Genomic DNA, 21,629 nt, shown 5'->3' with positions numbered 1-21,629 from the left:
TGTGAAAATAAGCGTTTAAAACTTTATCATAAACACTACATTGGCCTTACATGTTCGAAAAACATCTTTAAAACAACATAATGAAATACTAAAAAAACAAGTAAAACATTAAAGTAAAAACACCCTATACTATCCCGAAGTCTAAGAAATGAAATAACAATATCCTATGCATGTGTCATGGTCTTTATTGCGATGTCGCCGTCAGCCGTAGGAGCACCTTGTCTTTACCTGAAATAGAAGTAGTACACGGCTTGAGTATTTTAATAAATACTCAGTAAGTGACTCCACTATTGGGGTCAGGGAATGCAAACACATGCAACTCATGATCGAGACTTATCGTTAAAATCATCATAGGGGTGGTTTCCAATCCGAACAAAATTAGATGTGTAGTACTTCTCTACACACGATCCACACGTGAAAATGTGAATCTCCAGGCGATTGCACCCAACTAGACCCATTATAGTCGGGCTAGCTGTTCGTAGCCGGATGTCTAGAGGTCAGCAAATCCTCGAATGTTATGTGAGGCATGATCATCATCATCATGGTGTACTCGTCCGTACTCATCATCATAAATGGGAAGGTAACCTGATGTATATAAACATACAAATGCATGAAGTCCCTATAATTTTTCATCTTTAAATCATCTTTAGGACACAACCCTATACATTATTCATACATCACATGTAATGTGCATCCGTTGGCTTTCATACATTCCTCGTCATTAACATCATTTAGGGTTGTGTCTTAGAAAACTCGTCGTCATATATCATGACATTTAGTGCATGCACATCATCTTAATATGGAATAACATCATATTAAGTCATTTCATCATCATGAATCTTACATCGTCATGTTATCATGTATCATCATCATCATAGAACGTAATCATATAACATTGTCATATAACATAGTATCATCATCATACAACATAGTCATATCATCATATAATATAAAACATAGATGACACATGCAAGAGCCACTGGACACGTGTCATCATACATAAGACAAGTCTTTCGATCGAGTTGATAGTAAAGTCATTTACTTGGTTGTCTTTAGCCGGCTTTCTTCCTAGATTCGAGTACATTTAAATTTTGTCCCTCAAAGTTGCTCCAAGTATCATCGAGAGTTGTTTCCTATTAGAACGGCTATCAAGTTTCATTAACAATTAACATTGTTATAACCTTAAATGTCTGAGTTAAGGTCAAATTCAGCTCCAGAAGAGTAAAAAATATAAAGAACGGTCATAGGGTCGTCTTCCTTACTTGAAAGCCTCGCGATTTCCCAATCATTTCCATCTCGTTTAATTAACAATTCACATTTCCCGTTTTTATCAAAATTTCGAGTTTTTCACGTTTTATCGAGTAAGATTTTCAAGGTGCTCAAGAAGGGAGAAAATGATCAAGAAGGGGTAAGAAATTTTTCGGAAAATTCTGGACTTTTCAAGAAAATAATATTTAAATAATAAAAAAATGGTAAATTACCAAAATATCTCTGAAAGAATGAATAATTACGAAAATGTCACTCTGAAGTGAAACAAATTATCTACCATGACCATCGAACAAAATTCTTCAAAACTCAAATCTTAGCGGTTGGATCTCCTCCAAAATAGGATATGATCTTGAACACTCACAGTTTATCAAATCTAACGGCTAGAACTTAAAACCAAGGTCAATGAGGTCGTAGAAGATAATTCCAGAGAATGATCTAGAAAACTCAAGAATGGAATTGAGGCAATTATGGACGTTTTAATGGGAGTGGATCATTCATCTATAAATTATGGAGAAGGGACAACTAATAGGAACAAGAAACGAGTTCAATCGATACCTCAATCAAGAGTTATGAGCATTTAGATTTTGGGTATAGCGTTCTCGAATTAACTCCAAATTCGGAAACTACCGTCCATCTTTCCTTCTCAAACTTGTTCCTACATGTTCTAAGGCGGATTGCCCAAAGGTTTGGTGAAGAAAGGAAGCTTCGAAAATGCCCCTATCTTATTCCCCCAACTCTCTCCGCTATTGAAGAAAACTCAAAGGAATTATCAAAATTCAATCCAAGGCTAGAGGCATATTCACCCAGTCCTATCCCAATCAATTTATACACACTTAAAGGATCATTTTCGAAGAAGGCCACGAAAGAAGATGACCTTAGGAACGTGCGTAATCGAAGAAATTCAATATCGAGTAAGATTTGTGAAAGAAATTTAAATTCTTGCCTATGGCCAGTAATGCCCAAAATTGATGATTTCAATAGTTTGAAGGGACTAAATGGAGTATGTTTGATGAAGGAGTCGATGCCTAATATGATCTAGGTTGAGCTGCCTAAAAGAGGGAAAAAATACATTCTAGGTTGAGTTGCATACCGATAACAAAAACTCAAAATTCGCCTCAACCACACCCTTCTCAGGTTTATCCCTCTAGATTAAGTGAAGTATAAGAAGACTTTTGATGAAGGAAGCGTGGCTTGATAGCACCTGCATCGTGTGACCAATAAAAAAATCTCTTGAGTTTACTCGGGTAATAAAATAAGTTTTTCCCCGACTTTAAATGCATATATCTTAGGTGGTAGATCTGGGATACCAATCTCAAACTCTTCCTTGCCAATATATATATATATATATATTTTAAGACAATTAAGATATGCATGGGTAAATTCTAATGGTAGAAGAAGATGGGAAAGGGTGGATACCTTTTTGCAGATTGATGAAGGTGGTGATGATGGCGGTGGCAGCGGGCTATGTCTTCGCCAGCCTACCTGTAATAGCCACATTCTAAAAAAATAAAAATAAAATAAAAACCAGTCTCCCCAAAATCTCTCTCTCCCTCATTCCTCAATCCCAAATAGATCTCTACTCAGTTGAGTCAGATTTTCAAAAATAATAATAATAAGATTTGGTAGAATTCCCTCACACACCATAAGCTATCCGTTCATCCAACAATTACGTAGATTCTTCGGGGAACAGCATTGTGTCCAACCTCTTCAACACCCATGGCATCCCATGCCTATACTTGTTCCTCACCTTATAGCTTCTGCTGTGGTGGCTGGGAAACGGTTGTTTCTGCTTTTGGAACTTACATTTTACTACGTAATACTCAAATTAATAGCCATAAAGTAGTACCACCCAACATCCATATAAACCAATATAAATGACGATGTTGTACCATGTGATATACTACGTTATGAAATGACATAAAATGATTATGTTATGAGGTGGACGAGAATATATAACTTATACATGTTATCATTTTAAATTATAGAGATGTATGTTAGCATTCTTATAGAGATTCTTCCCTGCTATAATTAGTACAGACGTGTACACTATGATGTTATGTTATGATATGATATTGTGTACATCATAATACAATGGGCGCTCCTTCCCTCCGTGGTATAGCGGCAGTATGAGTGTATGCTAATTGAAGGCCAGATTCAGGGGTACGTCTAGGAGCGAGCTCACCGGGAGGTCTATGTGGCCGTACGTGAATGGGAAGTTATGAAGCTTAAGTCACATTATTTATAAAATATTTGAAATTAAAGTCACATGCACATATATTATAATAGAAAAATAAATTCATTCCACCGTGAATAGCCCAACAAGTTGAAGGAAAAGATAGGTAGAAAGTTGAAAATTTTCCCCATCGTTTTGTATCAATTATTGTAACAAATTTAATCAATTTTAAAACTTCAATCCGAAGACCAAAAGTGTAATTAATTTAAATAAAATAAATAAATAAATAAATAAAAAACACAGCAGCATTCGAGTTCTAAACAACGATTATATTAAAAAAAGAGAGAATTTGGAAAGTAAAATTAATTACACACAAACCCTCATCGGCTACCACAAAGCGCCATTGACAACTCTAAATTAACACTAATTTGCTGCTGTTGTTGCCTTCCGTACGACCAACTCGAACAGTCTCTATAACTATTATTATTATGATTATTATTAATATTATCCAACTTCGAACTTGAAGATGAAATCGCCTCACTGATTTCGCTGCTTGAACCATGGCAATGGTGTTGTAAACACAGGCACAGAGATAGTTCCTTCTCCTCATCTTCCTTCTTCATCTTCTGTGAAATCTAAACATAATTTTATTTAATTAAAAAAAAAAAATGAGAAGATTGTGAAAATCATAATTTGAAAGTACCTTGAAGAAAGCATGGTTAGCAGCCGATTGGTTGAGTGCAACGCCGTGTGATTCAGAATCTCCCACCATCATCATCATCTTTATCTCTTTATGTCCATAAAACCCATCATTTCTTGAGCTTCTATTCCCTCTGATAACACCACCAAACAATCAAACACAGAACACAAATGTTTGTTGTTCTCTATTTATTATTATTATTATTATTATTATTATTATAGGCAGGCACACCTTTTGGAAGCTGAAGTTTGAGTTGTTGTTCTTGATCTGTAACTTACTCCACCTCCCTTAACGTTTTCTTCTTCTACACACCCGTCCTCGTCTTCCTCCTCGAAATTACTTGCCTTTCTTCCAACACTAGAACACTTATGATCTATAACAAAACAAAGAAAAAGACAATAAATGAAGTGGATTTGGATGGTAAAAGATGAGATTCCAGAGATTTGGCAGTGTTCCAATTGAGGAGAATTATCATATAAAATAATGAACCTTGTCTTCCCATATCTGCCCTGGTGCTTCTATACATCTGTTACAAATAAACAAAAATGAGAATAGAAAAAGGATAAAGAAGAAGAGGAAGAATGAAAAGGTGGAAAAGAGGACCTGAAGATGGCTCTTTACGTGTGAAATGGTGAGTCCTTTCACATCCATGAGCTGAAGAACCAGCTTAGGCGTTGCTTCTAATGAATCAACCAAAGAAAGAACAAGGCAGTCAAAAGGTGAGCAGAGCAGGAAGTAAAAGGAAAAGGAAAAGGAAAAGGAAAAGGGCATACTGTGATGGCCACCGAGTGTTTGAATTGCAAGAACAAAGCAGTGGTGAAGCTCGGGAGTCCATCTCAATCTTGGGACTTTGGATCTTATATACTGTCTCACACTTCCATTTCTACTCATCTCTCTAAATCTAATGCCTAAATTCCTGTGGGGGGTGGGGAGGGGAAAACAAGAAGGAAAAGGGTTTATATACAGATTCAAAAGGAAGAAGAAGAAGAAGAAGAAGAAGAAGAAGAAGAAGATCACGAGAAAGGGAAAATACGAAGGGGAGTCCTGAAAATTCCTTAAAGAGAGCTGGTGGTGCTGCTGCTGCTGGTGCTGGTGCTGCTGCTGCGTCTGCCGCTTCCTCTGCTACTGCTTTCTCTGCGGACTGTCACTGTTGAACAAACAACAAATACATGTATCATTACCATTCACCAAAATCAAAATCAAAATCAAATTGGGGACACATTTTTTTCTGAATTTTTTGTTGCCTTTTCTTTTAAATCTTTTGCTTTCAAATCATTACATCTAAATATACCCCAACTGCTTCACTTTGACCCTCTTTTTTCCCCCCCTCTAATAAATAACCCACTCCAATACATACGCCAACGTGGTGATGATCACACAAGTTTTTTATTTTATTCATTTTGAATTTGTGAGGGAAGAGGATTTATTATTCTCCTTCCAAAAAAAGTACCATTATTAGTATTACTACTACTATATCCTTGAAACCCTCGCCGGAGTACTACAACTAAACACTTCCTCACTTTGTGAAATCACGCTTCTGCCCTTCTCCCACTGGCCTTACCTCGTTAGTTTTGAATAAACAAGTATACGGACATTATTATAGGCAACAGCAAAGCAGATACAATAATTCCAAGTTACTATATTTGTATTATCATGCATCCCCTATACTAAATATACAAAATGGGGTGCATAGGGATACCGCCCTATCTCTCTCAAATTCTTTTTACGCTCTCTTAATCCTTATTTGAAATTCAAATACTTATGATTTTATTTTGAATGGACTTGATTTGGGGAAGATGAGAGATAAAATATATATGTGAGAGATGTATTTATCCTCCATAATGATCCTTCTATGAAATATAAGAAAGACTAAGGGTTGAAATCCAAGTTTGTATTAATTAAACACATTCAAAATAGAGATTCTATTAAGGAAAGTATTAGTGATGAGAAGAAAAGGCATAGTTGTAATTTGCATGGTTGACAAAAAGGAGGACAAAGCTCCCAAAGTTGTGCTCAAGAAAACAAAAGGAGGGTTGGGAATAGGGTTCAGGGAAGTTTGTCCCATTTGTTGGAGTTCCTCTACCCATTTTCAACCCCAATGATAATAATTTTAAATAAAATTTAAAAAAAAATTAAAAGAAAAGGAGAAAAAGTCAACCCGCCCTCAACCCTCCGATCCCTCAAATGTGAGCCGTCCATTCCCGGTTGGAAAAACCAACACGTCAAATTTGGACAGATATGAGGGGGGAGTGTTTGGATTGGGTTCCAAATTTTATTTCTTCACATCCCATCACAACCAAAACAAAAAATAAATAAAATCACATCAAATCACATCACACCTTGGAATTCAAATTGTATTCAATTTTTTTTTTTTTTTTTTTTTTTTTTTTTTATTGTTTCTACTTTTCCCAAACGGTGCCAACTCCCAATCCATATCACCTACCCAAATCTTCCGCCTTAAATTTACTCTCTTCCCTTTTTTTTATTTTTTTATTTATTTATTTATTAAGATATGATATTGGTAGAATATACTTTAATAATTAGTTAGGAGTATATCTCCGTTACCTAATGTGAGGCAAGCCTATTCATTATTTGTACAAGAAGAGATGCAGCGTCAGGTAACTTCTTAACCTACTAAGAATTTCTCGATTGCATCAGCAGTAGAGAAGAAAACAACATATTCAAAATTCGCCAAGGACAAATTGTGTGAACACTGCAATAAAAATGGTCATACAATCAATGAGTGTTGAATCCTTAAGTTTCACTGTAAGTTTTGTGATAGAATGGGACATACAGAAGATCGGTGTCGACAGAAAAATAATTCTGGAAGGACAAGTCAAGTCAATCAACACAATAATCGTGGATATCGATCATCTACAAATATGGCCGATGTTTTTCAGTTGAATACAGAAGAACAGTCACCTAATTCCATTCCAAATTTTTCTTCTGAGCAATTACAACAGATAGCACAAGCCTTATCTGCATTCAATCATCGCCCTTCTGGTAATTCTGACAATCACATCAATGTTGCAGGTTTGTTTCCCATATCTGCATTATCTATTAACTTTGCGAGTTCTAATTCATGGATTCTCGATAGTGGAGCTACGGATCATATAGTATCAAAATCTTCTGTTATGACTGAACCAAAGGCTGCCATCATGTCTACAATAAATTTGCCTAATGGAGAGATAGCACGCGTGCACATACTGGCAATATTTCCCTTAGCCCTAACCTTAAATTAAACAACGTTTTATGTGTGCCTTCATTCAACTTAAACCTAATGTCCATCAGCAAACTTACCAATGACTTGAAATGTTATGTCACCTTTTATCCTGATTCTTGTGTTATGCAAGACTTGGCTACGGGGAAGACGATTGGCTCAGGTAAACAATTTAGAGATCTCTATCATATTTCTTCATCTCCAATCAAATCTTCAGTTCATCAAGTATCTCAATCATCTGATTTGTGGCATTTACGCCTAGGTCATCTTTCTTTTTTTCGTTTTAAATTTCTAGATGATCAATTGCATCTTAATAATGCGAGTTATTCTCATAATTGTAGTATCTGCCCGTTAGCAAAACAAATTAGGTTGTCTTTCCCAAGAAGTTCAATAACAACCCATTCTGCCTTTAATCTAATATATTGTGATGTTTGGGGACCACTTGGATTTTTCTAATGCAACCTAAGTCAGAAGTACACCATTTGTTAATGAACTTTGTTAAATTCGTTCAAACTCAATTTCATACTACTATCAAGATAGTTAGATCAGACAATGGGGCTGAGTTTCTATCTTTGCAACATTCTTTACTTCTTGTGGCATTGAATTTCAGCGCACTTGTGTCTATATACTCCACAACAAAATGGAGTCGTAGAACATAAGCATCGTCATATCCTAAATGTAGCTAGGTCTCTTCTTTTTCAGCACAGGTTCCACTTAATTTTTTGGGAGAGTGCATTTTAATGGCTATTTATCTTATAAAAGAACGTCATCACCATTGTTATCTAACAAGACACCCTTTGAAGCACTCTACAATCGACCACCTACAATTCATCATCTTAAAGTTTTTTTGTTGTAAATGTTATGCAACTATAGTACATCCTAAGCAAAAATTTGAACATCGGGCAATTCTTTGTGTTTTCCTAGGATATCCTTGTGGTCATAAAGGTTACAAGTTGTATGACATGCAATCTCACAAATTCTTTATCAGCCGTGATGTTAAATTTTGTGAAGATGACTTTTCTTTTTCATCAGCTTCACGAACTTTGACATTAGCTCCTTCGACTCCTGTTGTACCACTTCATGATCCATCCGACTCAAACATCCATCCTCCACCTTCTATTCCTCTACTTCGTTGTCTCCTCCACCTTCTCCAGATTCGCCCACAAATTCTAATCCTATCCCACTTGATACATCAGCTCCACTCCGACGTTCTACTCGTACTAAACAGCCTCCAGCTTGGCATAAGAATTATGAGATGTCTTCTGGAGCCAATCATTTAACCTCTAGCTCAAGTCCCGGCACTGGCACCAGGTATCCCCTTCATCATTACCTTTCATTCTCTCGTTTTTCTCCTACTCAACGTGCTTTTCTATCTCTTATTACATCCTAGACAGAACCTAAAACCTATGACGAGGTAGTTGGCGACCCGTTATGGCAGCAGGCTATGAATGATGAAATTACAGCTTTGGAACGTAAACATACATGGTCTCTCGTTCCTCTACCACCTGGTCATAAAGCTATTGTTTGTCGCTGGGTGTACAAAATTAAATACAACTCTGATGGTTCTGTTGACCATTATAAAGCTCGACTTGTAGCAAAGGGATACACTAAGGTTGAAGGTATTGATTACACAGAAACATTTTCTCTTACAGCGAAACTTCCTACACTTCGTTGCCTACTCACTATTGCTGCTACTCGAAAATGGTTCACCCATCAGTTGGATGTTCAAAATCCCTTTCTCCATGGTAGTCTAGACGAGGAAGTCTATATGTCTTTACCACCAGGTCTTCGCCGACAAGGGGAGAATACAGTATGTCGCCTCCATAAATCTCTTTATGGATTAAAACAGGCTTCTCGTAATTGGTTCTCCATATTTTCTACAACTATACAAAATGCAGGCTACACTCAATCCAAAGCAGATTACTCTTTATTTACTAAGAGTAAAGGTACTTCTTTCACTGCCGTTCTAATTTATTTTGTTGACAGGAAATGATCTCAAAGAAATTCAATATCTCAAGACTAGTTTACTCCAGAAATTTCTTATAAAAGATTTAGGAAATTTGAAATATTTTCTAGGCATTAATTTTATCAGTCTAGAAAAGAAATTTTTATGTCTTAAAGGAATTATGCTCTAGACATCCTTCAAGACACAGGTCTTACAGGAGTACGTCCAGACAAATTTCCTATGGAGTAAAATCTGAAACTTTCTTTAGCTGAAGGAGAGAAGTTGAATGATCCAAGTAAATACAGACGGTTGATTGGCAGATTAATATATTTGACCGTCACTAGGCCTGACATAGCATATTCAGTTCGTATGTTTAGCCAATTTATGCATGAACCAAGAAAACCACATTGGGAGGCAGCTCTTCAAGTTCTGAGATACATCAAAGGCACTCATGGTCAAGGACTCCTACGACCATCTGAAAACAATTTAAGATTACAAGCATATTTGCGATTCTGATTGGGGTGGCTGTCGAACTTCCAGACGGTCTATTTCTGGGTTCTGTATTTTTCTCAGAAATTCAATTATTTCTTGGAAGTCTAAAAAGCAGACTAATGTGTCCAGATCATCAGCAGAAGCCGAGTATCGAGCTATGACAAATACTTGTTTAGAGTTAACTTTGTTAAGATACATTCTTCAAGACTTGAATTAGTTATATATTTTTTCTATTTTGCGATAGTTAGTATACTATTTAAACGTGGTAAACATGAATGAAGATCATATTTTCGATCCCAATTCTATTTCTATTTCTCCTTCTCCTTCCTAACCATTTTCGTTCAGAAAGGAAATAGATGGCAGAAAAGATTAGAGAGTTGGCAAAATATTGCATTTCCGAAGGTAATTTGGGGAGAAAAAGAAAAGGAAAAAGAGAAAGAGGTGGGTCCGAAATGATTGGAAAGTGCATCCCAAAATCCGCACGTGCCAAAGAGGGAAAGAAAAAAGAAAGGAAGGATGAAAATTGCAGAAGCGGTCCCTACAAAATAGTGAAATGGAAAAGAGGCCCCTAAAGTTGGGAATAATTGAACAGCGGAGGGGGCCGGGTGGGTGGGAACTGCGAAAATGGTAGACAAAGCGTATTTACTGTTGGGGGTTCTGCAAAGGTGCCAGAATATCCTCTGCTTCTGCGAAAAGGAGGAGGAAGAATACGTATCCCACGTCCCCAAAGAGCGCGTGTAGGTGGATGCATGCATAGGGTGGGCGAAGAACAAACTGGGAGGCATATGGTGTCGCAGGGAATCAAATCCAAATATCTTCTTTTTGTCAGCGTTTTTCATTTTTTTTAATTAATAAAAATGCAATTTTTGGATTGGTCACATCACAAAACCAAATCTATGCTCTCCTAATATTCCTCAATTTAAACCAAATTCTATTTATTCTCATCCTATCTTAAACCATAATATATAATAATATTTTCATGTTTACTAACCAATTCTAAAAATACTCAAACGTTACCACATACTTTATACTAACCAATTCTAGATTATAAGTTTCAATGATATAAAATTAATTAATTAAACTCTTAATTTATCAATTTTTCATTCATTAACGATATCTCACTCTACTAAACCTAAAGTGACACTCTTATGCATGGTAGAACAAGTTGTGTCTATTGATATAATTATTACAAGTAAGTTGATCTTTCACGAGTTATTTGTAATACAATTGGGTCAAAATTTAGTCTTACTCCTATAATTACATCTTATACTTTTAAGTACTATCAATTCTCTATTGAACCATTAATGTATGATTCAATCATAAACTAATTTACTTTAAAAGGATGGAGTCTTGAAATTAGCACTTAAAAAACTACTCATCTACTTACTCTATCTATTTGAAAAAAAAAAAAGAATTTTATCTTATAAAATTATATTCAACTCCTTATTTGATAAAGTACCAAAGTCATATGCATATTGAATTGGCTACAAAAGTCATTCTCCCATATGCAAATTAAAGGACAAATTGTCTTGGACAAGAGTTCATAAATATCTCATGATTAAGGTGAAATCTTATATGATCATCCTAGGTAGACCATTTAACATGCGAGGTCGAAGCTCTGTGTAACACCCGAGCCTCGACAAAAAATTTAAAACCTAATAGACCTCCATAGTGTAAGAACCTAGTAGACCTCCATGTTGTCTTAATATGATTAAAGTAGCTTATAAAATCACAAAACCAATTGAGTTACTTATTGAGTGTAAAGTCGGGTTAAGATCAATGCTATGATCCCGTTAAACCAATTCCGGAGAGGAACTAAGAACTACATGGATAGTTAGTTCAAGGTATTGAGTGTAGAAACAGGCAAACCTGTAAACCAGTTCTGGTTGGACTATGGACTACACGAGTAGGTGTCAGGGTGAGAGCCCCTATTGCGTGTAGGAACAAGTCAAGGCTGACGCCGCGACTTTGTAAACCGATCTTGAAGAGATCAAGAACTTCGCAGGTAGGAGATTTAGTATGAACACTTCTAGTGAGTGTAGGAATTAAACACCCCATGGGCACATCATTACCTTTAGGGAGTTGTGGATAAGTTTGGCATATTTAGAAATAAGATTTACCAACTTTAGAAGCTCTAATTATATGGAAAAAAAAAAAAAAACGAAAACTCCAGCAACCTTCCTTGGTGAGCATATCTAGAGGGAACATGGAATACCCAATTTAAAAATAAGAAAAAAAAATTCGACCATTTGATACCCTCCCAAGCCGATTTGCACATTGGAGGAGTGAGTGAGACTGCCCGGTATGGACCCCACGGTGTGTGTACTTTCGCGCTTTGCATTTTCTTCTACTTAAACATGAGACCTGTGCGTTGTTAGGTCAATGTTCTAACCAATTGAGTTAATCAAATTGGCTTTTGATAGACTTGGTTTCTCCACCACCACCATGATATGTCACCAACCTTTGCTCTAATACCACTTGTTGTTTTTGACCGAGGAAATCGTTACGAGGGAACAAACCAAAAGAAAATCTTTGAAGAAGAAAATAACTAAAAAACAAAAGAGAGATAGAAGTATTGAATACCTGAAGATCCCTTTTTCATTGGTTTAGCGGATTTAAATAACAAACCTAATCTAAAAATGGAAAGAAGTGGCGACTCAATTAAAGCCCTCCCACTGGACCTGATATTCCACTCACTTAACTCACTCTAATTATGTGTCACTTATCCACTCACTCTAATTATGTGGCGGACTTCTTTCACTAATAGGTAGGGATTTATTAACTAATCCTAACGCAAAGGGGCGAGAAACTCAACGAAACTATTCTTGAACAACTTGGAATTGGGCCTTCCTTCTTTTCGCACTATTACCGACAATATGAAAATAATGTGCAAAATTAAATTGGATTCAATTGTCAACGGCTCCTTTTTTCAGCATGAAGGGGTCGCGGTTTCAAGAGAGGAACGAGAGCTTGAAGAGTAAGAAATCGAGAGCTTTGGTCATGGTAACGTTTTGTGGGTGTTTCCAAAAACTTCCTCAACTCTCATCTCTCACAGAACTCAACCATGTCACGATTCTTGCCCTATAGGTTCCATTTGACGAGATCTATAAGATCTTTGAAGAAGCCGAACGTGGAAGAGGAAGAAGCCGAGAGAAAGAGACCGTCACTCAAGGTGATAGAGAAGAAGAAAAAGGCTATTCTGAAAAGAAAAGAAAAATAATAATAATAAGAGATGGAAACAAAAGAGAAGAATAAAAGGAGAGGAGAAAAAAATAAAATACACAAAGAAGAGAGAGAGAATGGAGGGTGTTAAACAATAGGTAATAGGTCATAGATATACATAGCAGTAGAATCCCTTCATTTCCGGTATGAGGTCATGACTTCAATCTAACATGGTATTAGAGCCAATGTTTATTCATTAACAATGTCTATCATATCTTCTTCCTCCTTCCCATCTACCATCTCCAACACGATCTCATCTACCGTGGCGTCGACCTGTGCCCCAATCCCTCTCCACCACGCTGTCACAATCTGTCTCACCAAGAACAACTTCATCATACAACGCATCTAGTTCCTCCCCTACCTACAGAGTACGAAGCTTATGGTCTATGTCGATGACATCATTGTCACACCTGCCAAGCTGGTCCCTTAACCGCTGCTGATGCTGATTGGTCTCTAATCTGGCCTATGATTAATGGTATGATCAGGATCAACAGGTCCTTAACAGCATTCTCTCCTCCATGTCTGAGGAGATTCTTCGTGATGTGGTTGCCACTACTACATCCAAGGAGGCGTGAGATACTCTGCAGCGGATGTTTTCTTCGTCAACTCTCGCCATGTCCAAGAAACACGAACTGTCTGCTGCACATTATTTTCACAAGATCAAAGGAACGGCCACCGAGCTGGCCGCCGCCGGCTCTGCCTTGTGGGATGATGACATGATCGCGTATCTCCTTGCTGGTATTGGCCCTAACTATGATCCCTTCGTCACCTCGATTACTACCAAGAGTGAAGCCCTCACGCTTGATGATGTGTTTGCACATCTAATGGCGTTTGGAGCTTACCAAATACAACACCACCAGGCTAAACTTTAGTTAAATCCTGGATCTTCGATCAATGATGCTGGTCATGGTGGTCAGCAGAAGAACCGTGGGCGTAGGGATCGTGGTCATGGACGTTCTTGAGGTGGCATGCTCTCTCGTTCTGCTGGTGATCGTCGTGACCCTTATGCTCGCCCTTCCTGCTAGATTTGCGGCAAAGGGGCATATTGTCGCTCGCTGTTGGTATAGGAAGGACAAGTTCTATCAAGATGAACCTCCTCCTGCGACACTAGCGGCTACTTCCTCCTACAAGATTGATCCAAATTGGTACAGCGACACAGGTGCCACTGATCAGATCACCAGTAACCTGGATCGTCTCGCTGTGCGTGAATGCTATCATGGAGGTGAACAAGTTCAAGTCGACAATGGAGCAGGTTTGCGGATTTTGCATACTGGTCATTCTTCAATTAATACTACTGCTCGTTCTCTTGCATTGCGTAATATTTTGCATGTACCTGAAATTTCTAAACATCTTCTTTCCGTTCATAAATTTTCTTGTGATAATGATGTATTCTTTAAATACCATTCTTGGCATTTTTCTATTAAGGATCGACGGTTGAGGAAAAGTCTTCTAGAAGGGAGGTGTGAGTCTAGGCTCTATCCTATCAAGCCATCTGATGTCGATGGTCTCAAGCACGCCTTAGTGAGCAGATCTACTACTCACGCCCAATGGCATGCACGTCTTGGACACCCTTCATCTCAAGTAGTAAAGTCAATTTTGCGTCTCAATAATATTCCGTGTGCTAGTGAGTCACCTTTGCCAGTTTGTAATGCGTGACAGTTAGCAAAAAGTCTATTTTCCATACACTAGTTCTTTTCATCGGTCTTCGTCACCTTTAGAACTAATTTTTTTTTTTTGGATGTTTGGGGTCCTAAGCCTCTATCTGTTGGGGGCTTTAAATATTATATGAACTTCATTGATGATTTCAGTAAATTTTCGTGGATCTATTTGATGCATGATCGTACAGGAACTCCTCGTATACTTTTGCAATTCCAAGCTCATGTTGAGCGCCTCCTAGATACTAAAATCAAGTGTGTCCAATCTGATTGGGGTGGGGACTATCAGAAAATTCATAGCACATTCTTTCGTTCCCTTGAAATTGCTCATCATGTTTCGTGCCCTCATACGCATCAACAAAATGGGTCTGCTGAATGCAAGCACGTCATGTTGTTGGAACCAGCCTAACCCTTATAGCTCATGTTGATGTACCTATTAAATTTTGGGATGACGCGTTTCTCACAGGCACATATCTCATCGATCATCTTCCTACTCGTGTCAACAAATGCCCCTTATAACGCCTTTTTCGTACCCCGCCAAATTACTCCTTATTAAAAGTTTTTGAGTGTTCTTGTTGACCACATCTTCGCCATTATAACAAACAAAAGCTCTCTTTTTGATCTAAGGAATGTGTCTTTCTAGACTACAGTTCTTTACAAAAAGGGTATAAGTGCCTTGACACAAATTATGATCGTGTTTATATTTCTAGAGATGTCATATTTGATGAGAATGTTTTTCCGTTCAAGAGAGCCCCACACAATTCTTCCTCAGCCTTGCATTCGACACACAATGCCCCTGATTTGTGCACCTTGCATTTGGGTAACAGCAGTACTAATTTGGAGAATTATCATATGCATATATCTATGCCTAACTAATTCTTTTGGATTGAGAAAATCCGGTGCCCACATTAGCTTCGGTTGTTCCGTCAATGATTGGGGCCTCAGATCCTCTGCCAGCAGATGATATTCCTGCATCGCCTGGGCCCCACCCAGATTCTCTAGGCTCTAATCATGGGGACTAATTTCCTGGCTCACCTCGGAGTGCGCAACGCCCGTTCGGGTCCTCATCTGCTAATCGACCAATTGCTGTAGCATCGATTGCTTCCCTCACAACGGATGGTACGACTGTTCCCTCAATTGTGGATCCTGCACCTACTACTCATCCGTATGGTACTCGATTGAAGCACAATATCAAGAAACCCAATGTGCATACAGATGGAACAGTAACATATTTTGTGGTTCAATCTTCTGCCTCTGAACCTACTTCATATATTATTGCTATGGAGCATCCCCTCTGACGTCAGGCAATGAATGATGAATTTCAGGCATTTCTAAAAAATAAGACATGGCACTTAATTCTTCATTGTGCTGGTCTAACGTTATTGATTGCAAATGAGTTTTCAAACTCAAGTAAAAGTCAGATGGCTCTATTGATCGCTACAAAGCACGCCTGGTTGCTAAAGTGTTTAAACAACAGTATGACGTTGATTATGATGATACCTTCAGTCTAGTGGTTAAGCCCACTACCATTCGTCTCTTATTATCTCTTGCTATTTCTCTTAGTTGGGCTATTCGGCAAATTGATATTTAGAATGCTTTTCTTCATGGCCTTCTTAATGAAGATGTTTATATGAAACAACCCCCTAGATTTGTGAATTCTCAACATCCTGGTTATCTTTGGAAGCTGGATAAGTCGCTTTATGGTCTCAAACAAGCTCCACATGCCTGGTTTTCTTGTCTTAGCTCCAAACTATTACAATTGGATTTTACACCTTTAAAGGTTGATGTCTCTCTTTTTATTTTTAACAAGACAAAGATTCGGATGTATATTCTCATCTATGTTGACGACATTATTATCATAAGCTCATCTTCTATGGCTACTAAGAAACTTGTTACATAGCTTCGGGATAATTTTTCCGTCAAGGATCTTAGTAGGAAGTTGTTATTGGATGGTGGTGAAAAGCTCACTTGAAGATACTACTCGCTATCAGAGTGTCATTACTGCTCTCCAATATTTGTCTCTAACACGTCCTGATATCTCCTTCTGTGTAAATAGTGTGCCAGTTCATGTCCTCCCTAACTTTTGTACATTGGGCGGCAGTCAAACGAATTCTCCGTTATCTGCATGAGACTATTGATATGGGCTTGTGTTTTACAAAGTCTAGCACTTATTTGCTTAGTGCCTTCTCAGATGCTGATTGGGCTGAGAATCCTGATGATCGTCGAAGCACTTGAGGCTATGCGATCTTTTTTGGTGGCAATCTTATCTCCTAGAGTTCTAGGAAACAATCGACAGTTTCTCGTTCTACTACGGAGGTCGAATACAAGGCGATTACTGATGCCACCACTGAATTAATCTAGACCAAGTCCTCTTGCGTGAGCTCGAGATTTCGCAAGCGTGAGCGCCTAGCCTGTGGTGTGACAACATTGGTGCCACCTATTTTTCCGCTAATCCAATCTTTCATCGACGGACGAAGCATGTTGAGGTTGGTTATCACTTTGTTTGTGAACGAGTATCGACTCATCAACTTGATGTGCGACTCATATCTTCCAAGGATCAGCTCACTGAAAAGCCACTGCCATCTCCTTCTTTTAGCAGTTTTCGGCACAATTTGAACTTAATAGTACATCATCTAGATTGAAGGGGGGGGTGTTAAATGTAGAATAATACATATCTATACATAGTAGGAGAATCTCCTGGTTTCCTGGTTTGTTACCATGGATTAAGTCTCACCATGTTATCCTCATTGTACACAACGGTTATACGGGGACGATTAAGGGTTCGCTAGCTAACCTCTAATTGTGAATCTGACTTGGTTGTCAAGGGTTCGAATAAGAACTTATTTATGATATTGTATGATTTATGATTGTATCTTGTGGGGACTAGTGTGAGTTTTCCATTTAGCTTCTTGTAGTGAGCCTATCACGAGCGGCATAGCTCCACAGTTGTACCTTTAGAGCTCGTCATGATTATTGTTCATGCATGTGAGTTATGAGGTTATACGAGGATGATAGGGGTTCGCCAACTAGCCGTTTATCGTAAACATGACTCGATTGTAAGGGACCCGGATAACCATAGAACTGGCATATGATTTTATGATATATGATTTGTGCCTTGTGGGGACTATTAGGAAGATTTCCCGTTAGCTTTCTTTTGGTGAACCTGCCACGAGCTGTAGGGGTCCATAGTTGCACCTTAGAGTTGGTCGAGACTTGACCTGCATGAACCCTGTGAGATTCATACCAAGATCACGCCTCGAGAACTTTGAGATATGATGATGATGATGATGATGATGAGAGACTAGTAGAAGCGACTAACCAGGAGACCTAGAGAACTTAAGAATATTTCGAGGGTTGGAGGTTTAGATATGATACGGAACATTGAACAAAGAGAAAGTAGAATGAGAAAACCTAGTGTGTAACCTAGTCAGAGCCTATACGGGGGAACGAATCCCTAAAAGAGAATAAGATACCAAAGGTATGAATAAGATCAATAAGACTTAATAACAAAATATGAACTACTAGCAAGCTGCTTACTAAGTATATTTTATGTACTCATTCCTGTTACTTCAACTTTCTTTTTAGGTGGAGTATGAACAAGATCAATAAGAGAAAGTAGAATGAGAAAACCTACTGTGTAAACTACCAGCAAGCTGCTTACTAAGTATATTTGTGTATTGATTTTTAACGTTATAGAGAGTCCCTACATTGCTAGGACGTGCTAGCATGCAAACATTTCTTACCTTAGGGTGGTTAGATAATACAGTTAAGGATGTCAGAGAGGCGTTTTTGGATGAGTATGTACTATATGTATGTTATGGTAAAATTACTATTATGCTCCTAGGTTTAGATTTTTTAAACTATATTGTTCTATGTATTAGGCAAGGCTAGAAAGAAAATATGCATGACCAGAATATGAGTTGTGCAATATGGATGAATGTGGTATGCATGATGCAAGAAATTATAAAAGTGCCCCTATGATGAGATTTGTGATTAGTGATGCTTTATTTGCTTTCTGTTGTGTTAGAAAGGAGGATGAACTATTATGATATGTGCTCCAGATGATTGATGGATGTTATTTCCCCGTTGAGCTTGATTGCTTGTATGTGTGTATAATACAGTATGCATTAGCTCCAGATGTTTGACTATGTGTTCTATGTGTAGAGCGTGTTTATCTGGACAAAGCTAAGACATTAAAGTTAGGTTGGCTGGACAATGACTTAGGTTAGGACGCTTCTAGAAGAATGAACACTTTAGGATGTGAGCTTCCCAGACTAAAAAAAGAATAAAAAAGTCAGAATAGAGTAGCCTGGGGTTGGAAGTCTGCATTAAGCCACCTAATCCAATAGACCCCCTCAGACCCCAGATATGACTAAGGTGAAGTTTAAACCCTGGATTACATGCTTAGGTAATCAATAAGAATATTTCCCTAGCAAAGCATGCACGAGAGAACTTAGTTGAGAATAAGGCGTTATATCTAGAGTGATTTACATGTTGACTCAGGTTAGTATATTTCCAATAGTCCTTGTACTCTAGAATCATGAGAGATTAGAGGTTTAGACTTGCGTGCAATTAGAGATTGGTTTGACCCGAGGAGCTAACCCTAAACGTCCTAAAAATGCTATAGCAGTGTGAACAGTGTCACGAGTCTGTCTACTAACTTTTCTTCTCTGGTACCGTATCATCGAGACTCTACTCCAGTTCTCATGAACTGGATCAGGGATCTCATGAACTGGACCCTTGTGCTATAAACCTGTCCCTGAGCGGGGGAACGTGAGACCACATAGGTTGACCTAGTAGCTGACCGAGACATGGGAGATTGTTTCTCCCAAACTTTGGTGACTTTTATGGTTACGTGGGAGGGTTCGTTAGCTAACCCCCATGGATGATGTTTAGATTATTGTTCAGATTCAGTTCCAGCCATATTGTTGCCTCAACGTAGAACATTGGTCATTCATTGCATAAGTAAGGCAAGTCACTTAAGTCTAGAAAAGAAAGATTGGAAAACTGGTACAGACCCCTAGAGGTACGTTTTAGTTCAAAGACTCGCTTGGAGTGTCAGGGTACCCAGTTGCTCATATAGCATTGGAAACTAGGTCTGAACTTCCTAGAGCCTTAAGTAATGCTCGTGGATACTTACTAGGTTAAGGATGCGATGAGAGCCTACATGTAGGTTGTTTAATGAGTATATTTATATACTCACCCCTTTCCTCTTTCCCTTTTAGGTGTTCGCAGGCTACCGGTCGAGGTGGAGGAGCGTTTGAGAGTTGTGCAGTCATAGAGGGGGTCATTTTAGAGCTATAGTCTATTCTTACATTTGGGTGTCTTTTGTATTTTGTTTTATAATTGTATTCCGGAGTTGTAATTTTTGAAACATCGCCTTATAACTTAGGTTTAATTTTTTGTGGTGTTGATTTTTTATATTTTAAATTTTATCAAATTTTTATCTTTTGTTTTATTTTTTTTTTCGCTTTCGTCTTTTAGTCACGATTCGAATTTTGAAGTCTCGAAAATCGAGTCATGACAATCTATGACGCTAAAACTCGATGAATAGCTTCCAAACTCCGATAGGGGTCTATGACATGTTAGAGAACCGCTTGAAACTTCAAAGCCTTCCCAAAAGCTCTTAGAGGTAACGTAGAATTGGATCCACCAAGTAATGGATTTGGAGATGGTTCCCAAACATCTATATAGACCATTTCCAACCGTACTTTATTTGATTCTCTAGCAGTCTTTCCGAAGCTAAATCATTTATGTTTGCCTATAACGCAACTCTAACAAAGACCTATATCAACAAATTTTAGATTTTTTAAAGCTACTCTCTCAACCAACATCTTCATTCCTTTAACGCTCATATATCTAAGTCCATTATGCCATAGACTTGACTATAAGCACTGTCAGCAATAACAGTCATGTTTATAGACCCTGTAGTTGTGTTTAAAGTTTCAGATTCTGTGTCATGTACTACCACAATAGCACCCTTCACAATATTCCACAAACTCTTTCCAGACTTTTGCGCATAACCTGTGTTATCTAACTGACCAATAGAAATCAAATTCTTATTGAGACCATAAATGATATGAACCACGACCAAGTAATTTCTTTACCTCAAGGTCCAATTACAAAGACGAGAGTCAAGAAGCTACAACAAACCTTGTATACTTATGTTCAAGCTATGATGAGCTCATCAAAGGAAATTCTAGAAGACGTTGGAGACATCCCTTATCTGTTGTGCAAAGTTGAGTTTCAAGAAAGAGATGCATTAAATGCACTTTAAGTTACATTTAATGAACTCAGCTGAATCTATGGAACTCGTCCAAGGATGACTAATAAGCACATTTCATTCATTGCACTATTTAATTATAATTTAAATATTTGTTTGTCATATTTAAGTTAGTTTTTAATATAGGAGTTAAGGTTATATTGTAGCCCACATTACTATATTTCACCATTAACTAGCTATTTTAATCGGAAAGTTACGGATATTTCTCATTTACTAGCCAATTTAATTTGGGAGTTATGTGTCACATACAATAACGTTGCAAAGGCTATATAAAGCCTTCTTTTTTTAGTAGAGACATCACATTTTGGAATTAGAAAGGAATAGAATTTCTATTTTTTTTTTGATTTGTTGAGAGCTTTTTTTTTTGATTTGTTGAGAGCTAAGATCTTCTTTGCAAATTATTGTGTTTAGAACTTGCATGCTAGCGTCATCCAAGTGGTAGTGATCAAACCTCTTGTGGAGTGATTCGAGTCACGAGTTTAGAAACGAGTTTTCTTTACTCTTGATCTTGATCATCAAGGTAATCCATTTCATACTTTTTCTTGGGTTGATTCCATATCATTTGGTATAAGAGCTTTAGGCTCAAGATCGGATATATGTTTCCTTGCAGTTATCTCTTTTGATTCTCATCTATATATATATATATATATATATATATATATATATATAT

The 21,629-nt window shown here is 37.7% G+C and overlaps 1 protein-coding gene and 1 non-coding gene across 4 annotated transcripts; one reads left to right on the top strand and one right to left on the bottom strand.

The window, feature by feature from the left end:
* Positions 1-3,755: 3,755 nt before the first annotated feature.
* On the bottom strand, positions 3,756-5,428 carry LOC111490114 (putative Myb family transcription factor At1g14600). 3 transcript variants are annotated; one of them, XM_023138629.1, is made up of 7 exons: positions 5,176-5,428; positions 4,916-5,058; positions 4,746-4,822; positions 4,632-4,668; positions 4,374-4,515; positions 4,146-4,275; positions 3,756-4,068 (listed from the first exon to the last, which is right to left on the bottom strand). In XM_023138629.1, the coding sequence occupies exons 2-7, from the start codon at positions 5,031-5,033 to the stop codon at positions 3,823-3,825; spliced, it is 750 nt and encodes a 249-aa protein (XP_022994397.1). In that variant the 5' UTR covers positions 5,034-5,058; positions 5,176-5,428; the 3' UTR covers positions 3,756-3,822. The 3 variants fall into 3 exon arrangements, with proteins under 3 accessions (XP_022994397.1, XP_022994381.1, XP_022994388.1); XM_023138613.1 differs by having other exon boundaries at positions 3,756-4,077; positions 5,176-5,425; XM_023138620.1 differs by lacking the exon at positions 5,176-5,428 and having other exon boundaries at positions 3,756-4,077; positions 4,916-5,148.
* Positions 5,429-13,719: 8,291 nt separating this feature from the next.
* Positions 13,720-13,859, top strand: LOC111494204. Its single transcript, XR_002720147.1, has one exon. It is a non-coding gene; the product is annotated as a small nucleolar RNA Z247 (small nucleolar RNA).
* The last annotated feature ends 7,770 nt before the right edge of the window (positions 13,860-21,629 follow it).

This window comes from Cucurbita maxima, unplaced genomic scaffold (assembly GCF_002738345.1).
Source record: "Cucurbita maxima cultivar Rimu unplaced genomic scaffold, Cmax_1.0 Cma_Scf00001, whole genome shotgun sequence".
In the NCBI taxonomy this organism is placed as follows: Eukaryota; Viridiplantae; Streptophyta; class Magnoliopsida; order Cucurbitales; family Cucurbitaceae; genus Cucurbita; species Cucurbita maxima.
Note: the sequence above shows the minus strand (reverse complement) of the source record. Positions and strands in the feature narration are given on the sequence as shown.

What these genes read in the sequence shown, in the direction of transcription:
- LOC111490114 (XM_023138613.1), bottom strand. Translation starts at nt 5,033, where the DNA reads ATGAGTAGAAATGGAAGTGTGAGACAGTATATAAGATCCAAAGTCCCA. An exon ending in ACGTAAAGAGCCATCTTCAG is followed by an intron (nt 4,669 to 4,745) that starts GTCCTCTTTTCC and finishes TATTTGTAACAG; the next exon opens with ATGTATAGAAGCACCAGGGC. An exon ending in CAAACTTCAGCTTCCAAAAG is followed by an intron (nt 4,276 to 4,373) that starts GTGTGCCTGCCT and finishes TGGTGTTATCAG; the next exon opens with AGGGAATAGAAGCTCAAGAA.